This window comes from Archocentrus centrarchus, chromosome 11 (assembly GCF_007364275.1).
Source record: "Archocentrus centrarchus isolate MPI-CPG fArcCen1 chromosome 11, fArcCen1, whole genome shotgun sequence".
Classification (NCBI taxonomy): Eukaryota; Metazoa; Chordata; class Actinopteri; order Cichliformes; family Cichlidae; genus Archocentrus; species Archocentrus centrarchus.
This window is the reverse complement of record NC_044356.1, coordinates 14,853,961-14,874,622: the sequence shown is the minus strand read 5'-3', so window position 1 is coordinate 14,874,622 and position 20,662 is coordinate 14,853,961. Positions and strand designations below refer to the sequence as shown.

The window sequence follows — 20,662 nt, the reverse complement described above, 5'->3', positions numbered from 1 at the left end:
TTTATCATATTAGTGCTAATTCACTGGTTCACTGAGTGGTACGAGATAAACATAGTGACTGTAGATCCAACTTTTATCATTGGTAACATCTGAAAAAAAAAATCAATGCGTGACCTCAAAAAGTGACTCATCCTTTCACGCATTCTTTTAAACATTAAACTCCGGTCAAGTAAATATTTTTATGTTTAAAGTTTCTCGTGGTAACAGTCATGCAGATAGAGCAGGTCATAGGAGGAAAAAAAAATCCCAAATTTCTAGTTTCACTTCCTTATGTCAACTCATTTCTGGGTTGGGGATTTATTCTTCCTGTGAGGATTTACCTGTATTAACCACAGATTTGTTTTCTTCATCTCCAAGTGTTTTGACGATGAATTCCTGTGTTTTTGTTTTTCAGTATATTAAAAAAATGCATCTAAAAGACCGAGCTACAAAAATAGATTTTATTTCATTTGTGTCAACAAACAAATTCTTAACCAGCTCTATTTAAAAAGAAACAAGCAAACAAAACAAACAATATTGGACCATCTGGTCGATCACTTGAAGCGAATGATCTCCTGAGTGGCCAGTCTGATGAGCTTGTTGAAGTCAAACTGGATGTACTTTCTCCAGTAACGTCTGTCTTTGCCGTAGGTTTGAGCAGGATAACAAGGACTGCCTGAAACACAGATTTTTTTATTTGTAGCTTTAGTTTATAGAAGTCTTTAACTGACAGTCCACAACTGATAAATGAAGGCCCAGCAGAGAAACTATCAAAACTCAACTTAAAAAAAAAAACAAAAACTGAAGACCCACAAACCCTAAACATGAATACAAGAGCGCAATGCCACCCTCTCCTTAGCTAAATATTAGTATGAAATTATCATTATTAAAAAATCTGCTTGCTGAGAACTAATACCCAATGAAAGATAAGTCAGCTGAGGAAAGGATAAGACTTTTGAAATAAAGACAGTTGATTGGTCAGTTTTGGCACTTCCAAAATAATTCATGTCCTCAGCCTCTCATTTTCTAAAACATTTATCCCGATTCAGAGTTGTGGAGCGGATGGAGCCTATCCCAGTTAACCATGTCCAGGAGACAGCGTACACCCTGAACACGCTGCCAGTCCATCACAGGTTAACACAGAGGCCTCGGCCAACCAGGACGCTTGATCCCAAAAACTTCTTCCTGTAATGTGACAGTGATAACCACTGCACCACAGTGCTGCGTCTGAGACAAAGCTTCTAATAATATTTCACAGTCTATAGCAACAATTTTCTTATGCTATTTAAATTAAGTTTGTTATTATTACCTCAGCAAACCTGAACAGTCCTAAATTAGCTCTCTGATGACCTCTAGAGGTTTAAAGGTTCACTGCTTTGTATGTGTGACAGTAATGTTTTGATATTATATTTTACCTACATATGGATTCCTCTGCTTGCATATTGCATACAAGCATGCTCAGGTGTGTGTGTGTGTGTGTGTGTGTGTGTGTGTGTGTGTGTGTGTGTGTGTGTGTGTGTGTATGTGTGTGTATGTGTGTGTGCGTGTGTGTGCGTGTGTGTGCGCGCACGCATCTTCACCTATGCCATGGAAGATTCGAGCGACAGCTCTTCCAGAAAACTTCTCATCACTTCGATTAGCAAGAAAACTTCTGATGTCGGCTCTGATTTGATCCTCCCAGTCCAACAGCTACAAACATACAGACAGAAGCTAAAACCTTCACAGACTTCACTTTACCTACAACTCCTGAAAAGTTCTCTGGTAATTATTTGTGTTTTAAAAACCTTATATTTATCGAGGTCCTCAGGGTCCAAGGATGTGAGTGTGTGGTCTCCATCCCGCCTCTTATCAAAATACTCGGAGAGAAGGCTCTTTAGCTGCAAACTGCGGCTCTCATCCAGATCGTCTACGCAGGAAAATACACTGCGATAGGCAACACTGCCAACACAACACACAAAGTCAAAGTTAGAACAGATAGTACCTGCATAAATGAGGAGCGCAGACAGAAAAAGACAAGCAATTAAAACACGTGATGATCATCATATGTTTTACAGCATGTTAACAGTTGGTTAACATTAAAATAGGGGTAAAGGTTTGATAGGAATCTTATTCAAGAATAATTTGCTGTGTGGCAACTACATGTTATCATTATTAATTAAACAAGCTATATGGAATATTTGCATTTTCCAATTATTGTTTTATGTATAACTTATAAGTACAAACAGAAAGAGGCTGTGAAACTTTTCCAAAACTCAGTTTAAACAACTAAAAGCTGGGAAATTAGTCCTCCTTCATTTAAGTTATGATTTAAGCTGCCAATAATTACAGAATCAAAAAAATAGAAACAGGAATGCTTGTTATCATTGTCTGTATAGCAAAAAGGCTCTCATTCAGACTTGGGTTATAAATCCAGTGAACTCCTTTTCTTTCCAGCAGTGATTTTTAACCTTTCCTAAAAGTCTAAATCAGCTCTTTTCACCTTAATTATATAAAATAATTAAAGGAAATCTGCTGTTTAAAACACATTTTTAAAAAGTTCAATAAATGCATGTTTCCAAAATCAGTAAATAATTGTGTTAAATATTCATGATCACTATACTGACCAAAATTAACCCATTTTATGATTTCTGCCATAATAAAAACTACAGTTAACAGGCTAAAAAAAAACCCTGCAAAATGTCATATTATTATAATTAGTACTTGCCCATGCCCTAATATACTTAATCACATTAAGAAAATAAAAAAAAAAAAATTGCAATGCTCAGGTCCTTCTCAACTATATAAATATCATTTTAGTCCGTTATTAAGCAACTGCCTGCAACATGAGTTTGTGGACAGACAGACAGAGATCTGGTGTATTATAAAGATGAAAGTTTATCAAACAATACGCCAAATTTTAAACCAAACGAATGAACATTTTCAGCTCGAGCAACTTATAGAGGCGTGTTTGTGATTTAACAAATATATGTGTCCAAAATGGAAAATATAGCCTAAATTGCAATCATATGGGATTAAATCACAGCCTGAGAGCGTTCATACAATTTGATTTTCAGCAATCCAAACAAAACATCGGTAAGCTGCTGTATCAGTGGATACATTTAAAAAAAAAAAAAAAAGCTCACTGTACCTCTTGAAGGCCTTAAAACAGGTCGTCAGCTGGTACAGTTGTGTTCTCTCTTGGTCCTGCACACGTTTATGGAGGAACTGACACACTCTGTCCATCTCCTCATCACTCAGGTCGCCATAGGAACGGAAGTAGAATGATGGACAGGAGAATTCAACGAGGACGCCGCTACGTCCGCCAGCTGAAACAGAAGTATTCCTGACTGACTGCTTCTTCTGCCGCCCAAAAGGAAATGAAGAGGAACATGCAACAAAGAACTCCAACTAAATTTTAAACTCAAGGTGAGAACCTAACCCCCCCATCGGGACGTTTTGATCACCAGACTCTGACACTGACATTAGTGAGTCGTACTTTTTAAGAGCTTTTAATACCACTATTAAATTTAAGATTACTTGAAAGGAAAATGCATATATTGAAGTAAGCAAACTGAAGTCAGTACAAATGAAAAGGGAGGGTAAATCAAAGTATTTGGTTCACTTTCAGAAGGTGAAACACCTTCGATATGTTCACGCATGAGTGTTAATCGCTAATCATAACATTTATTCTTTCCCTGTCAGTAAACTTGAACGGCAACTTCAGTGGCTACTATATGACTCATGAGCAAACCTCTATCAGTGCTCCACTGCAGCTGCCTGAGTCCTCTCTTCACGAGAGGAAGCTGCCATCCCATAGTGTCCGCGACCTCGACAACATCAAACTCAAGCTGATCACAGGTCTCCACTCGCTCGCCCGCCATCCGCCTTCTGGCCAACACCACAGCGATTGGAGGACAACTGAGGAGAAGAGAGAAGTTAAACTAAATAAAAGTTTTTTTCATTCCAGCCGTCTAATGAAGTCTTACTAGAATATTATGTAAACATGCACGTTTATGTGTCAGTCAAACATTTTCCTACATTTTGGTAACTTTCTTGAGTTGTCTCGGACCATCGTAGCAACTGACTTTGCAAACAGACAGGGTGTGGTGGAGGAGCTCCACAAAGCGCTGTGGGTGCAGCTCCAGATAGCAGAGCAGTGTTTCCACACCTGGGGGAAAACAAAACACATATGTGACTGATACTGATTTCAACTTTTTGCCCCAAATGGTTTTGTTGTTTTTTGGTTTTTAGAGTGTTTGTAAGGCAGACTGATATATATATATAAAATAAAGTAACTGTTACCATATTCTGTATGTCCTGGTGATCAAACTGTTTTGTCTCCAGCTTGTAGTCCTTTTGTTTTCACTGGATTCAGTGCATAAGGCACTAAGTAACTTGTGTGGATGCGATCAGGCTTAAATTCTGTCCTAACTTCAAGTCAGAAATGATGTTTTGAAATATTTAAACATTTATGCTAATGTCTGTGTAGATTCTCAGTCATCCAGGTCATAGTAGTCTCTGGAGCTTGAAAAAGGCGACTGGACTTCTTTTTGTTTCTTGTACAAGAAACAAAAAGAAGTCCAGTCGCCTTTTTCAAGCTCCAGAGACTACTATGACCTGGATGACTGAGAATCTACACAGACATATTGCCTTGCACTTTGGGAGGAACACCCTTCAATTGGTGCGGGAGTATGAAAGGGACTCAAGAAAGCTAGCGGACTACAGGAACCACCTTCGTTTCAACTTGAGATGCAGACAGTCCAGACTGGTTCCCAAGAGTTTGCACCTTGGGTCCACAGTAAAAGGACATAGAGCTGACCAAATTCTATGGAGAGCACAGAACCACCTTTTGAGTGAAAGGATAAGACAGGTCCATTTCACCATAGATGTACTCCAGAACAAAATCCACCAGACTCAGCAGAAACTCTCATCACTCTTACCTCACACCATCGCAGAAGAAGTTTCTACATTTGTGGACAAAGCCCAGCTCGCACAACACATCAAAGGCAAAGAAAGACAACTACGTAAATTTCAAACTCTGCAAACCAAGGCATACCATTCATCTGTTAACAAACAGGACGACACGATAAGCAATGGAAACCAAGGAAAGTGGGTGAAGAACCTATCAGACAGGGTCCTCACCAAACCAGAAGAAAATGTGCTAGCCAAAGGACTCAACTTTGCCATAGCCCCACAACAGCTTCCTATAGTAGACCTCATCACAGCAACAGAAACCACTATAAGAAATAACAAACTTTCTCATCCTGAAGCAGAACAGATCAGGATGAAAGTTTCAGCCACTCTCTCCAGTGCAAGACTTCCTCCATCCTCACCATTCAGGAGAAGAAGGCCATCACAGCCCTAAGCAAGGATCAAAACATCACCATACTGCCAGCCGACAAGGGGAGGTGCACGGTTGTGCTGAATTCATCGGATTACCACAACAAAATTACTACACTCCTCAGTGACAACAATACTTATGAGGTCTTGAGACATGATCCCACAAGCAACTACAAGAAAAAAGTTGTTTGCTGCCTGCAACAACTTGAAAAGGAAAAAGCCATTGACCGCCCCACTTACTACCGCCTGTACCCTGGAGAAGCCACTCCATGCATTTATGGACTCCCAAAGATCCACAAAGAAGGAGTCCCACTTCGACCCATTATCAGCAGTATAAACTCGGTCACCTACAACATTTCCAAACACCTCCCCACCATCTTATCACCGCTTGTTGGCATCACACCCCACCACATTGAAAACTCTACAGATTTTACTAACAAGGTCCAGAATCTTGTACTGGATCCAGATGAAACCATGGTGTCCTTTGATGTGGTTTCACTTTTCACTTGCATACCCACAACTGAGGCAGTGGAGACCGTCAGAAGACGACTACAGGAAGACGATTCCTTACTGAACAGAACCAGCTTCACCCCAGATCAGATTTGTGCACTTTTAGATCTCTGCCTTACCACAACATATTTTAAATACAATGATGGATTCTACAGACAGAAGCATGGATGTGCCATGGGCTCCCCAGTGTCTCCCATTGTAGCCAACCTTTACATGGAGGAAGTGGAAAGTAAAGCTCTTGGTTCTTTCAAAGGGATGGCACCTAGCCACTGGTACAGATATGTAGATGACACCTGGGTCAAAATCAAAACCCAAGAAGTAGAAGCCTTCACTCGTCACATCAACTCAGTGGATAAATACATACGTTTTACCAGGGAGGACACCAGAGATAACAAGTTACCATTCCTGGACTGTGCGGTGCTTATCGAGGAAGATGGAAGCCTCAACATTGAAGTTTACCGGAAGCCCACACACACAGACCAGTATCTCCTCTTTGACTCCCACCACCCTCTGGAACACAAACTTGGGGTGATCAGGACCCTACAACACCGTGCGGAAAGTGTTCCCTCTAAGGCAGAAGGGAAGCATAAGGAACACACACACATTAAGAAAGCCCTCAAAACATGCGGTTACCCCAACTGGGCCTTCATCAAATCAGCTAAGATGCACAGGAATGAAGGCCAAACACAAACTACAGAGAATAGGAAGGACAAGAGGAACGACATTGTCATCCCATATGTGTCAGGCTTGTCAGAGAAACTCAGAAGAATTTTCTCCAAGCATGACATCTCAGTATACTTCAAACCAAATCACACCCTAAGACAAAAACTGGTTCATCCCAAGGACAAACCCGCCAAACACAAGATCAGCGATGTAGTGTATGCTGTTCAGTGCAGTGAAGAGTGCTCGGACCTCTACATTGGTGAAACCAAACAGCCTCTTCACAAACGAATGGCACAACATAGAAGAGCCACCTCGACAGGACAAGACTCAGCAGTACATCTGCATCTGAAGGAAAAAGGGCACTCTTTTGAGGATGCCAATGTTCACATTTTGGACAGGGAAAACAGATGGTTTGAAAGAGGAGTGAAAGAAGCCATCTATGTCCACTGTGAACAACCATCATTGAACAGAGGAGGTGGATTACGTCACCAACTTTCCCCCGCTTACAGTGCTGTCCTGAGCTCCCTTCCCAGACGTCTCAACCCCCATTCACACCTTTGTTCCAGTGACCTCAATAGGCCACAGGAAACAATGGAGCGGAGTCCTAAATTGGTTTCAACTGAAACCACTGATTAAATATGACCCACGCCCCCTTCACACCTGGGCACATATGTTCACGCACATGATCAATAGAGGGTCATAACCACCTCCAGGGGACTACATCCACAGGGGTTTAAATACCTGGGTCTCTCCACCATTTGGTTGAGAACTGAAGAAGCCTTTCGGATGAGAGGTGAAACGTCTTCAAGAAACAAAAAGAAGTCCAGTCGCCTTTTTCAAGCTCCAGAGACATTTATGCTAATGCGCTTTCCATGAACAAATCAGTCTACATCTATTCATTTACCTCTGTTTTATTAATTGATGTGATTTTCTTAGTTTAAGTTTCCACTTGCCTTCCTCTGTGATGTCCAGAGCCTCGACAGTCTCTTGGATGGGAATAGCTCTCTCATGCGTGTGGCACACTCGCTCCCTGGGCCAATCACTGCTCTCCATTTTCCGATCCCTCTGCCAGCCATCTCCTTTGTCTTCTGCTGTCTGATCTTTCATCTCATCCTCATTTCTTTCCTCTCTTTTATCTCTGTCTTCTTTGGCAGATAGCTCAGCGGAACTGAGATCTGATTCCTTGCAGTAAAAACAAGGTCATAAAAAACAGAGTCATACATAGATACTACAGATCATTTTGAATGTACTAAATAAACTAAAAATTATGAACTACTCATTTCTTACATTTCTGTATTGTGCAAAAGTGTACATGATAATAAAGTCAAATTTCTACTTTACTTACAAGTGCTGCAGCAGCAGGTTCTGGTTTGTCTTGCTGAGCAGGAGACTTCACACTGCTCTCCTGATCACACACATCCATCACCTCCAAGAGCTCAGAGTCTTCAACGTCCTACATAAACACACAGGCACACAGTTCTTTACCTTAGAGAAAGTGTTAGTTTGAGTACTACAGACAAAGCCATTTCTTCAGACTAGAGACACTCAAACAGAAAAAGGAGGACTTACCTTGAGGAGTTGCTGCTGTTGCTGGTGTAACTGTTTACATTTGCATGCTGGGAAAACTTTCTGCACGAGTCTTTTTACTGTATAGTAGTCCACTGTGTCTGCATAGATATGACGACGGAGCTCATGGAGGTCCCCACCCTACAATCACACAGAGAATGGCATGACATAGTATATTAATGCACTCAATGGCCACTTTATTAGGTACACCTGTTCAACTTCTTGTTATTTAACCAGCCAATCACACGACAGCAACTCAATGCATTTAGGCACGTAGTCATGGTCAATGCGACCTGGCAGAAGTTCAGACAGAGACACTTTGGCATGGTTATTTATATTGCAATAATAGAAGGGCAGCAATGACTCAAATAACTGCTTGTTAAAACCAAGGTATGCACAAGAGCATTTCTTTTTTTGGGTTTTTTTTTTTTTTTTTTTTTTTTGGCTTTTTGGTCACAGGGGCTTTTCGTTGAAGGTAGAGAGAGCCAGGAAACGGGGGAAGATACGGGGGAAGACACGCGGGCAAACTGGCGACAGGCCGGGACTCGAACCCGCACCGCCCTCACTGCCCGCACCACAACGCAGCATATGTATGTGGTATGAGTATGTGGTCGCCTGCTCAACCACTGAGCCACCACTGTGTCCACTGTGGAGGCACCCCCGAAAGAGCCTTTCTGAATGCACATTGAAAATTGAAGCAGATGGGCTAGAGCAGCAGCAGAAGACCACGCCATCACTGTGTGATGCTATCATGTTAATATGGACCAAAATCTCTGAGGAATGCTTCCAGCACCTTGTTGAATTCAGACTATGAAGAATTAAGGCAATTCTGAAGGCAAAACGGGGTCCAACCAAACAGTAACAATATGTACCTAATAAAGTGTCTGCTGAGTATATTATATGCAATATATAATATAAAAAACAGCATTAGGATATACAGTAGAGCAGTTCTATAGTAAGATAATTAGGACAGACTGGAAATGAATACACTCATCTGTTGCCAAGAGTTTAACTCTGCTGCTCACAACTCCTCTCTTATTCTTTTGCACAAACACTTCATTACAATCTGGCTGTGTTAAACTAATTCACTCTTGCATAGCACAAAAGAGTTGATTCCACTTACTCTGTGGTTTATTCAGGGTCATTTTGGGCACACTGACACAGAGCCCTCTCACAATGATTTTCAGTTGCTGAACGTTGTCAGCTGACACCGAGGAAGTTGCTTGTTCAGGCACAGTTAGCCACCACAAGAGATATGTGCTATGCTCATTTCTTCAAAAACTGTGATCACACCACATCACTACTGTTTTCTGTAACTACATCATTGATGTAAGTAATCATAATTTTAAGTCTCACCTCTGGGTCAAGGAAGAGGTGACAGTGAGCCAGTTCTCCATCTCTTCCTGCCCTCCCAATTTCCTGAACGTAGCTCTCAAAGCTCTAAATAGAAAAAAAAATAAAAAATTTTAAAATATAAAATTGATAAAAAAAAAAAAAACTGATTAAAACCAGAAGCTCAAAAAATATTTCACTGTACTTTTAAGTCAAGTACGAGGAGATGTTGCTCAAGATTGATTAGACCACTGCTGACCTTAGGCATGTTGTAATGGATGATACCACGAACGTCAGATTTATCCAGGCCCATGCCAAACGCCACAGTGGCCACCACGATTCTGAGCTCTCCACACATGAAGTTGTTCTGCACGCGTCGCCGCTCTGACCCCGACAGGCCGGCGTGGTACGATTCAGCCTGCCATTTCAGCGGTTTACGAATCTTCTTCCGTGCTAAATGCAAAAAGACAAAACCAGAAAGTCAAGGAGAGAAAAGATTTCATATTTAATTAATGTTATCTTAAGTTATATTACACAGATTTCTATACATATACATTCACTTGTTACCCTTGCCATATCATCTCTCCCCTTAATAGTTTTTAATCCATTCATCCTCTTCCACTTATCCTGTTCAGGGTCGCAGGGGAGGCTGGAGCCTATCCAAGCTGTCATAGGGTGAGAGGCAGCGAACACCCTGTACAGGTCGCCAGCCTGTCGCAGGGTCAACACAGAGAGACAGACAACCATTCACACTCACATTCACACCTACGGGCAATTTAGAATCGCCAATTAACCTAACCCCAGTAACTGCATGTCTTTGGACTGTGGGAGGAAACCAGAGTACCCGGAGGAAACCCACAGACACAGAGAGAACATGCAAACTCCACACAAAAAGGTCCGGCCAAGGTGGATTCAAACCCAGACCTTCTAGCTGTGAGGCAACAGTGCTAACCACCATGCCACTGTGCTGCCACGGTCCACAAAACTCGGCATGCTCGTGTCTCGCAGTTTTATCCGGTAAAGCGAATGATTAGAGGTCTTGGGGCCGAAAGGATCTCTAATAGTTTTTAATTAATCAAAAATACACAATATCGCACACTTACCCAGTTCTTTCTTTCTCTGTCCTACAGGGTTGTTTTCTGACTGGCTGCTGCTGCTGGTTCTGTTGTTTTCTTTTAGCAGCACCCCTTGAAGGCAGGTTCGGAGAAGTGCCGCCACACGAACAGTCTCCTCTCTTCTGGTGCAGTAGATGATGATGGAGTCAAGGCAACCAAAACGATCACCTTTCAACAAGGAGACTAAAGCCTAAAGAAGAGAACTGCAAATTACTACAGACAGACATATGGCAAGCTAAGAGAAAGACTCCCAGCCTAGAACGACTAAAAATCCACCAATGAGACAAACACTGATCTGACCTGATCCTTTTCTTTATCCGTGGATACTGAAAGATTCAGGTTTGGAGGCACAGCTGCAGATCTGACAGCAATGCCATCTTGATCACTGATGTCCAAATGTTTAGCGATGTCCAGAGCAGTGGACAGAGTGGCTGTAGCTGTGAGCCCTAACAAGCATCGTACTCCCAGACGTTCTCCTAGCACCTACAAACAAACACTGTATTAAAAGCTTTACAGATATAACCAAGACATAATAAATAGAGATGCCACAACTGTGGAAGCAAATTCATAAAGTGTGAACTGATTTATAATTTTTTTTTTTACTTGTTTCAAACTGTTGTATTAATGTGTGTCTTGGGGACTGCTATTGTCTAACTATGGAAGCCAAACACTAATGTTGACTGCAGTGAGTTTTACTACAGATTTCTTTGCACTCTTTACTTCTGTAATGTGTTGCAATATGTCTTCATAAAGTATCAGTACCTTAATATTTGTTGTTTGTTTCCTGACCATGTAACATTAAACAAGTATCAGAATTAGCATCACTTACTATAGTAAGATAATGTCCAGGAATCATCATCAACCCACCTTACAGAGCCTTAGGTAGCAGGGTCTGAAGTTGTGAGACCACTCTGAGACACAATGAGCCTCATCGATACAGGCAAAGGCCACAGGAGGGAGCTCCTGAGCAGAAGGAAGACACCCTGAACCTGAACCTCCTCCCCCAACAAGGGCCTCTGGAGAGAGCAGCAGCACACATACCTGACCTGACTTGACCTGGAAAAACAGCAGGAGGAGAGCACAGAGTCTAAATGGAAAATACTCACTGAGTATATTAAAGTTTTAGTTCAAGTTTAAGTCAGCAAGGTTAGGTTCATACTGCAAGTATGAACCTAGCAGTTTAAATGTGATTAATGTCAGACTGCACTGTGTGCTGTCCGTGATCCCCATATGCAGCTCAATGTTGTATAGAAATAAACATGGAGGTCACTGAAGTCATCCTTTAATTTATAAGTTAAGGTGCAGAGGAATCACAAGGATAAGGATTAGAAGAAGAGCGCCAAATTCTAAATTATATTTTGGGGTTTTTTCATAATCAGAATCAGAAAGCCTTTGTCATCAAACACAGGTGCTTGATGAAATTATGACAGCTGTCACTGGTCAGCGTGTAACAAGAAATGTTACAGTAATATAAAAATAAAGATTAAAAATAAATATATGCAAGAATATATAATGCGTGTGTGTGTGTGTGTGTGAGAGAGAGAGAGAGAGAGAATGGGTGTATGTGTGTAAGAACAAGATAAAAATACAATAGAAAAGCAAGGGAGGGTACCTGTTAGATAAATATCTATTAGAATAGAATAGAATAGAATGCCTTTATTGTCATTATACAGGATGTACAATGAGATTGGAGGGCCACTCCTGTTCAGTGCCATGTAACAGAAAATCAAACTCTCTAAAATGAAAATAGAAATATTATAAAAATATTACAATCTAGTATAATCAATATGATCAAGAGATATACAGAAAATAAACAATGTGTAAAATATACAAAAAATAGAATGTATAAAAATATATACATACATACCTACATTGGTGCATCTGTACATTGTAGGAAAGTAAATGTGTGTATACATATAATAATGAAGATGATGAATATTGCACTTGGTGAATGAATATTGCACTAGTGAATGAATACTGGATATTACACAATATAGGAATGTCAGATATTGTTCAGTATGAGTAATATAATATTGCACAGAGATGTGGGTGTTGCACAGTTACAGTGGGTGAGTGTGTGAGTTCAGGGTGGTGATTGCTCTGGCGAAGAAACTGTTCTTGAGTCTGTTTGTTCTGGCTTTGATGGCTTTGATAAATAATGTGAATTGTATTGCACAAGGGTTTGAGGTATTGCAGAAGGAGAATATTGCACTCATTACTGAGGGGAAAGGCATTTGCACAGTTCAGTTTTTGCTGCTCTATGATTGTTTTATGGGATGAAGGAGCTGCTGAGTTATTGTGATGTGTTTAGGAGTCTGATAGCCCACAGATAAAAACTGTTTTTCAGTCTGTTGGTTCTGCATTTCTGAGACCTGAACCGTTTGCCTGATGGCAGAGAGTTGTATAGTACATGGCCGGGGTGAGTAGTGTCTATAGAACTTTTCCTGGCCCAGCAAAGCCCACAGGCTTTCCAAGTCTTCCAGGGTGGGCAGAGGGCTGCCAATAACTTTTTCTGCCATCCTGGTTACTCTCTGCTGCTGAGCTGGCAGCAAACCACACCATTATGCTGTGTGTCAATACTGACTCGATGGTGGCCCTGTAAGAAGACAAAGGCAGGTTCTCCTGCAGCTGACACCGCCGCAGCACCCGCAGAAAGTGGAGCCGTTGCTGAGCCTTTTTGATGAGCATATGTGTGTTGGCTGTCCAGGTCAGGTCATCTGATATTTGTGTCCCCAGGAACTTAAAGGAGGCCACCCTCTCTACACTTTCTCCACTGATTTTGTAGTGCAAACAGCTGTTACTTCTGTATGGAGCTGCCCATGGATATAGAATCTGGACCATGCAGACCACACAGACCTTGATTTGACCGATTTGAAATTTTAAAAAATTATATTCAGCACCAAATATTTATTTGATCCTGGTTATTGTCTCACATTTAAAACTTATCTATATCACCAACTCTGAAACTCACTGAAACCATTTGCGTGTAACCTAACCAAAGGACTGGGATTACAGAAGCACTAAAACTTGCATCCACTGTGACTGGATGAATGTTTCTAATAAGAGGCCATTCATTTTTTTAAATGACATTAACAAAGAATCTGTAATTATTGTGGATCAATCTTGTCCTGGCTGATTCTAGATCCACTTTGTTACCTTTTCTATCGCTGCTTCTCTCTGTTTCATCGTCATGTTGGAGTGGATACAGGCGGCCTTCAGCTTAGCTGGCAGGCCAGACAGCTACACAGGAACATACAAGATATTCACAAAATCATTACTCAAGTGCATCACTGTTTAGAGAAATTAGATTTGCACTTTGCCTATTGACAGTCATCAGGTGTAGAAGTCTTTACCTGGTCATCCATTAGAGAGACAAGAGGTGATATGACCAAAGTGATGCATTTGGATCTCTGAGCATAAAGGTAAGCTGGGAGCTGATAGCACAACGATTTCCCCATCCCTGTTGATAATACTACAAGGGTAGAGAGACCTAAAGATGGAAACACACAAAAATGTATGGAGAGATTATAAATGTGCGAATGAGTGCTGGCAGATGAGCTCACGAGTGTGCACTCAACATACCTGACAGGATCCTCATGATGGCTTCCTCCTGTCCTGGTCTAAATGACTGATAGCCGAGATCTCTTAGAGCTGCATAAACTTCTTCAGATGTTTCTAAACATAAAAAGTCCATTTTTAGCCTAATGTATAGTATTGCATCATTTTCCGTATGAATTAAGCAGACAGTGCTTACCCTGGACTTTTCCATCCTCTGTGAGCTGATAAAGTGGTTCCATGGGTGGTGGAGGAGCAGGCCGCTCATAATCGGGGCGAATCACATTCAGCAACACTTCATCTCTACGCTTACTGTCCACTTCCTTTTCCTGTTCCTGCTGCTCCTCTTTACTAGCAGAAGCTACCGCTAGAAGACACAAGCACATCAGTATGTAACCATACACAACTAAAGAAGACAAAATATCTGTATTTGAGGCTTTGTTACATAAGGCAGCTCAAAAGTAACATTTGGGAAAAAAAAATGACACAAATTTACACGAGCAAAGTGTTAAAATCGTACAAAGGTTGTGTTGTGTACCTCCAGTCTATGTGTAAGCTGTGGAAAACATAAAGTTAATAATTTTTATTGCAGAGTGCCTCTGCCATACAGATGAAGGTAATACTAAGACTCATTAATAAACATATACAGTGCATATATGATACTGGAACTATACTGTCAGAAATAAGCTGACTAGCTGTGATAGACAGCAGCATGCTCACAAAACAGGCCATCAGTTCAACAGATGTACCCAGTGGCTGAGGTCGTAGCGTTCCCGTTGCCCTGGCAACATCCTCCAGGGTGGGCAGTTCAAATGGCTCCTCATCAGGCAGCTTGTCGTCAGCAACAGGAGGTGGAGGAGCTGCAAAACATATCAGAGGTTTTAGTGGACCTATTATGCTCATTTCCAGCTCCACAGTTGTATTCTTGGACTCTACTGGAGTAGCTTTGCTCCAAATAATGCTAATTTTTCTTACACTGGGCCTTGGTGGGGCCCTCAGTTCATCCTTTGTCTGATGGATGAACTAAGGGGCTCCAGCAAGGCTTTGAAGAGAACTCTTATTTAAAGCCAAGCAAACTTTTTTCTTATTGGCTTCCTCTTGTAAACACAAGATTTGAACAGCCGGTGGGTGCGGCTGCTGTGTTGACTATAGTTAAGATATCCCCTGGAGCATTAAGAGCAATCTGAAGCCCAGGGAGTACTTGTACATATGCTGACCTCCTTGAAAATTTGTCCATGTTTAATATGAGCATCCACTATGACAGCAGTATATATGTATATGACAGATAGTAAGGAAAAGCATAAAAAATATAATATATTTGTGCTCATTTGGCAGTGCTAATACAGAGCATTCATATCACAAATAAGGAGTCAGATTCAAGGGGTCACAGCAGCTTGGTTTACAACAGCTGTTCAAACTCCTGCAGGCATTTACTAAAACTTAGGGAATATAACATTAGTTATGTGGTTAATAGCAAAAAAAAAATTTCTCTCATAATCAACACAAAATGTTGTTAAAGCAAAATCCAAAAAAGCAGCAGGGCTCAGGTGGGAACATCAGGTGATTTTACTCTGAAGAATATAGACAGTTCACTTAAAGGTGCAGCACAAGGATAAATAGCGGTCTCTCACTGATCATCTTTTATCTGTTTTAGCTTTGTATGTGTGTTCCTGTGTCACCTCGTCCCTTGCAGTCAATAGCCCAGTGTCCAGCCCCTCCACATTTGTAGCAGGTGTCACCCTGTCGACTGAGGCCCCCTCTGAAGCCACCCCTCCTTCCTCTACCAAAATATCCGCCACCTCCACCAAAGCGCTCTCCCTTCAGCTGGAACTTCTGCATGTACAACTGCACCAAAAAGGACACATTTATGACACAAAGGAAACACAAAAACAAAGACATATTTATTACTGTGAATACATTTTGTATTATGATATGGACACGTTATAATTTCTGAGAAAAAATAAAGATTAAATACAAACAATTTTGATGCTAGAGTCTGTATAACTGATCTGAGTTTTAATTAACAAGACAAAAACATAATAAATTTATAGGCTTTTGAGAGGAATTGAACAAATAAAAAAAAGTGCATTTTAAAATTTCTCTCCATTCCAATATTGTCCAAAGCAGCCCTCCCTAAGACAGGCATAGCATTATGCTTCAATTATACAACTTAAAATAAGATAGGTGTAATCTTGCATGCACACAATGACAACTACACACACACACACAAATAAACTTGATGTACCTGTTTGCGCAGAGCAACCCCTCTCAGGGCATATCCTTTGACATGAGATTTCGTCTTCAGATTTATTTTCACAAAGTTGCCCTCCGCACCTTTCGTGACTCTGTTAAAATAGAAAAATACACATGTAAAACCTTTCAGTGTCATTTTACCTTCCTCAAATGCACTCTGGCTTACCTCGCTCTAGCAGACTGTGTCCGATATATTCTGTTAACTCCAAATTCCTCCTCTATTTCTCCAAGCAGGTTTTCTTGGGGCATCTGGACAGAAGCAAAGCTACATCAGATAATCTCCATATAACTGTAAAATATAGCCATAAAATATGACCTGCCATGCCCTTTACCTTTTTTGGTGCCTTGGTTTCTTTCTCCTCTTCATCCGCTCCATCGTCTTCTCCTTTGTTCTTGCGTCTCTTTTTCTTCTCTGCTCCTCCGTGAGCTGAGCTGGGGCTAACATCAGTGCTCTCCTCTTTCTTTTTACCACTACTCCGCCTCTTCTTTACTCCTCCTTCTTCTGTAGTGTCTCCCTTCATGTCACCCCCTTCTCGCTGCCTCTTCCTCCCCCTCTTCTTTGTACCTTTAGTTTCTGGACTACTCTCATTGTCATCATCAGCTGTTATAATTGGCACCTGTCCTCTTTCCATCTCCCCCTGTCTCTTCCTTTTCTCTTTTCCATCCCCTTCTCTTTTGCCTTTTCCAGAGTTTGCAGCACTGTCAATGACTTCTTTATCCCCTATTATGCTCTCAAATGTTTTACATTCTCCCATTTCTAATGACTGCTTTCTTTCTCCCTCTACATCTAACTCTCCCTTTCCTTCTCTTTCACCACCTTGCATTTCCCCTTCTAATTTTCCACCCATTTCTGTCCCTCCTCTTTTCTCAGCCTTTATCTCCTGGTTGCCAGCTCCAGGCTTCTCCTCTGCTCCCATCTCTCCAAATACTTGACACCTTTCTAGCCACTGCCTGTCAACAAAGCTAAGCCTGCTAGCAGGAGAGGGCCTTCCTCCTAAGCCACTGCCTCCTCTGAAACCTCCAAGAAACTGCGGACTTCCTTTAAATCCAATTAAAGTTCCACTACCTGCAGAATCAGTACCCCTATGTGGAGTTTCAAATGTTTCGGCATTTTCTTTAACATCTCCTAAACTGCCTTTAATTTTATTTCCTGTAGTTCTGGCATCTACATTTGAAGCCCCTAAAGTTCGCTCAGGAGATAAAGACGACAACGGGGTGGAGGATCTGACATGAGAAGCACCTGAAGTGAAGGTAGTGAATTGTGAACCAATGCCTTTGGTAATGCTACCACTGGCATTACCACTAATACTACAACTACTACTAGCATCTGCAGGTTTGTCATTGGCCGGTCTGACTGGTTCAAATGGTTGAAACTGCTCTTCAGGCTCTAATGGCTGGAGAGTCTTTGAAGCCAGAGATCCCAAGCATGGATTAATTCTTCTGTAAGCAAAGACACATTAACAAGGAAGGCTACCATAAATAATCACAAAGTCACAGTTTTTAAATAGCTGTGTAAGAGGAAAACTTTAGGTAGAACAAACAAAACTACACAGTAATTTATAGTACATGACTGGGCCAAGCAAAAAAAAGCTATATTGGGTTCTCTAATATCCAAACTTCTTATGTTTATAGTTTAGTGTCCTGATGGTAGTTTTCTAATATATAAATCTGAACAAATCTTAATAATCAAATTATCATTATAAAAATTTTCATTTATTATAAATTAAAATAAATATTTTTGGTTATTTTCTGGTCTGTAAAGCTTCAGACTGTTCTAAAAAAAAACAAAAAAAAAAAACAGCTTTTACCACCCGAGAACTAAAATAAAGTCAGGTATACTTGTTTTAAAAGCCCTCCATGAATTAACTTCACAGTATATATATTTAACTCCAGGTCACTGAGGTAATCATCAAAGCAACTTCTCTCAGCGTCCCTCTTCTTGCCTTAAAAAAAAAATAGGCCTTTGGTGTTATTGCCTGCATGATCTGGAATAGTCTGCCTTCACACATGAGAACTTGTTCAACAATTAACAATTTATAATCAGCTCTAAAGACATGCCTACATTTTTGGTTGCTTTAAGTCAAGTCTCTCAGGGTTTGGTCACTGTAAATGTTTTCTCTTGCACTACAGACACCACATTTTCTCTTGCACTTTTGTATGACTGATTATGTTCTCTGTTTATGGGAGTTTTGTAATTAGGTGCCTGGAGACCTGAAAAGCCCTTTGGGTCACTTCCTTTTTTTAAAAAAAATGTGTGATATAAATAAAATTTAACTGACTTGAATACTTGGTTCCACACAGATTTTTACAACACTTGGACCTCTATGATGTCAGTGAGAGTGTACATCTTTGATAATCTTTGATTATTTCAGGGAAAACACAGCTCTGAGTATGAGCACCCAAGCACCACCCAACTGCTATTCAAACCATCTGGTTGTGAGGGGCACCCAATCAGAAGAAAGTTGGCTTAAAAGGGGGAGGAGCTAAAACAGACCATCAGAAACAGACTGTTTTAGCTGTTGGACAGAGGGAATCCACCAACGCCCAGAAAAGGATAAATTAGGATTACCTTGACTTATCATGCATAAACCATTATTTATAACTGTTATTTATTAATGGGTGACACCTGTAATATAATAACATTAAATTTCTTTCCTTGATCTAATTACCTTGGTGAAAAGGGGCTGGATTCGGGGTCAGTGACTGTGTTCTTGGCAGAAGCATCAGTAGAAGTGGTGCTCTTTGTTGGTATAGTTTGTTCATCTTTCAAGGAGTTCAAAGGTACTCGACCAGGATGGCGCATTTTCTTCAGTGAGATGGGTTTCTCCTTGAATAATGAAAACATAATAATAATAATAATAGCAGTATGAAAGCAATATAAAGGCTTCTTTGGTTAATACCTGGTGCCAATATTTTTTGGATATTTTATTGTTTTCTGTCCATATTTGCTACCCTCTTTGGACCCGGGGAAGGGAAAAGCTCTTCATTAAAATAACTAATAAAGTCTTTCCACCCTTCACATTACCTTTATATCACTAAACACAACACAAAGCTCAAGGCAAAATTCAGATGGCTCGGCCACTGCCACTGGTTAATGTTGTCTTCCTCAGTCAAACTGAATATTGTCCTTCGGCAGAATATTGTCCTTCGGCAGATAAATCAGAGCATCCCTGGTTGGTTCTTACCTGTCTTAGCATAACAAGTGGAATTAGCTGCAGTGATCCTCACCTTACTGAGTGAAACCAAGTTGTTTTTAAGCTTTAGGCCGTAATATTGAGAAGAGGCCTTCAGACTGTCTCTGTCCTGAGATGTCAGTTTGGGAGAAGATGCCGGCAACGCACTGCGATTCAAGTGGGCACCCCAGCAGTCTGAACCCTACATAGACAGAAAACAATGGAACGGACTAATTTATAGATGAAAATGAAGGGAGGAACAGTGGCAGAATAGCAAAGATCTTTAAGAGTACTGTTCAGATATGTTAGTGTCAGATTTAGTTAAGACAGTAGCAGACACAAACTGAGGCTCTTCATTACCTTTTGGGCTGTGCTGCTCTGAGCTGCAGCTTGAAGATGCCCACTGGCTGCCTCAACAGTGCTGTTCTCTTTGGCTTGCTTCAAATTACGGTACTCTTTGTACAAATCTACACAGAAAACACACAAAATCAGTCACCATCTTCTTTGATATTTACACTGCAGCTGAAAATGCATTGATTTATTGCAACTCATGGTGAACACTCACTCTTGGTCTCCTCTGGAGCCCGATCAATGTCCTCCTGGAAATCAAAATGCCAGTGAAACAACAATACTTAAACAGGCAGCATGCTAACAAAGCTCCATCCTTGTTTTTACTTAAGGTAACGTGTTTCTCACAACAGCTAAGGGCGTGCTAACGTTTAAATCACCTTGTTAGGTTTCCTCTGGTGCTCTTTGACAAACCCCTGCTCCCAGCGTTTCAGCAGAAGTTTCACTTCATTGTAGCGATCCATGCTGAGAGGATGTTTTCAGACTGCTGTCAGACAATAAGGACGGCGTTATTGTTCTTTTTTTTTAAAGGAATTAGCAGCGTACACTTGCATGTTTTGCCCCTATTATCTGCTATAGCTTCTTCTTACTCTAATTAACATGTCTGCAAGTCTAAAGATAGTTTTCAGAATCTAAGATGACTTTTGTGAGGTATAAACTCACTATCAAACCCCCCTTCCGCCGTGTTGTTTACGATTTTCCCGCGCCGGAAACATGTCAGTTTGTGTTGCCATGTTTCTTCCTGTATCCCCCGATCTCACGAAACTGAGTTTTCCGGTTTCAAACTGACTGGTGATGAAACTGCAGTGTAAACCTTTTAATGGCGACGACATAGGAGCAATAGCGATA

The 20,662-nt window shown here is 40.9% G+C and overlaps 1 protein-coding gene across 4 annotated transcripts; it reads right to left on the bottom strand.

Annotated features, from left to right (window-relative positions):
- Positions 1 to 477: 477 nt before the first annotated feature.
- Positions 478 to 20,662, bottom strand: recql4 (RecQ helicase-like 4). Of its 4 annotated transcripts, none has more exons than XM_030741000.1 (29): positions 20,477 to 20,662; positions 20,194 to 20,300; positions 20,031 to 20,064; positions 19,826 to 19,932; positions 19,521 to 19,667; positions 18,962 to 19,119; positions 16,625 to 17,732; positions 16,459 to 16,541; positions 16,285 to 16,384; positions 15,719 to 15,884; positions 14,789 to 14,899; positions 14,239 to 14,406; positions 14,067 to 14,159; positions 13,838 to 13,974; positions 13,641 to 13,724; positions 11,352 to 11,540; positions 10,785 to 10,967; positions 10,473 to 10,674; positions 9,629 to 9,822; positions 9,394 to 9,477; positions 8,041 to 8,178; positions 7,817 to 7,924; positions 7,425 to 7,653; positions 3,997 to 4,126; positions 3,710 to 3,876; positions 3,107 to 3,284; positions 1,764 to 1,917; positions 1,560 to 1,668; positions 478 to 655 (listed from the first exon to the last, which is right to left on the bottom strand). In XM_030741000.1, the coding sequence occupies exons 2-29, from the start codon at positions 20,275 to 20,277 to the stop codon at positions 534 to 536; spliced, it is 4,767 nt and encodes a 1,588-aa protein (XP_030596860.1). In that variant the 5' UTR covers positions 20,278 to 20,300; positions 20,477 to 20,662; the 3' UTR covers positions 478 to 533. The 4 variants fall into 4 exon arrangements, with proteins under 4 accessions (XP_030596860.1, XP_030596859.1, XP_030596858.1 ...); XM_030740999.1 differs by having other exon boundaries at positions 20,194 to 20,297; XM_030740998.1 differs by having other exon boundaries at positions 20,194 to 20,662.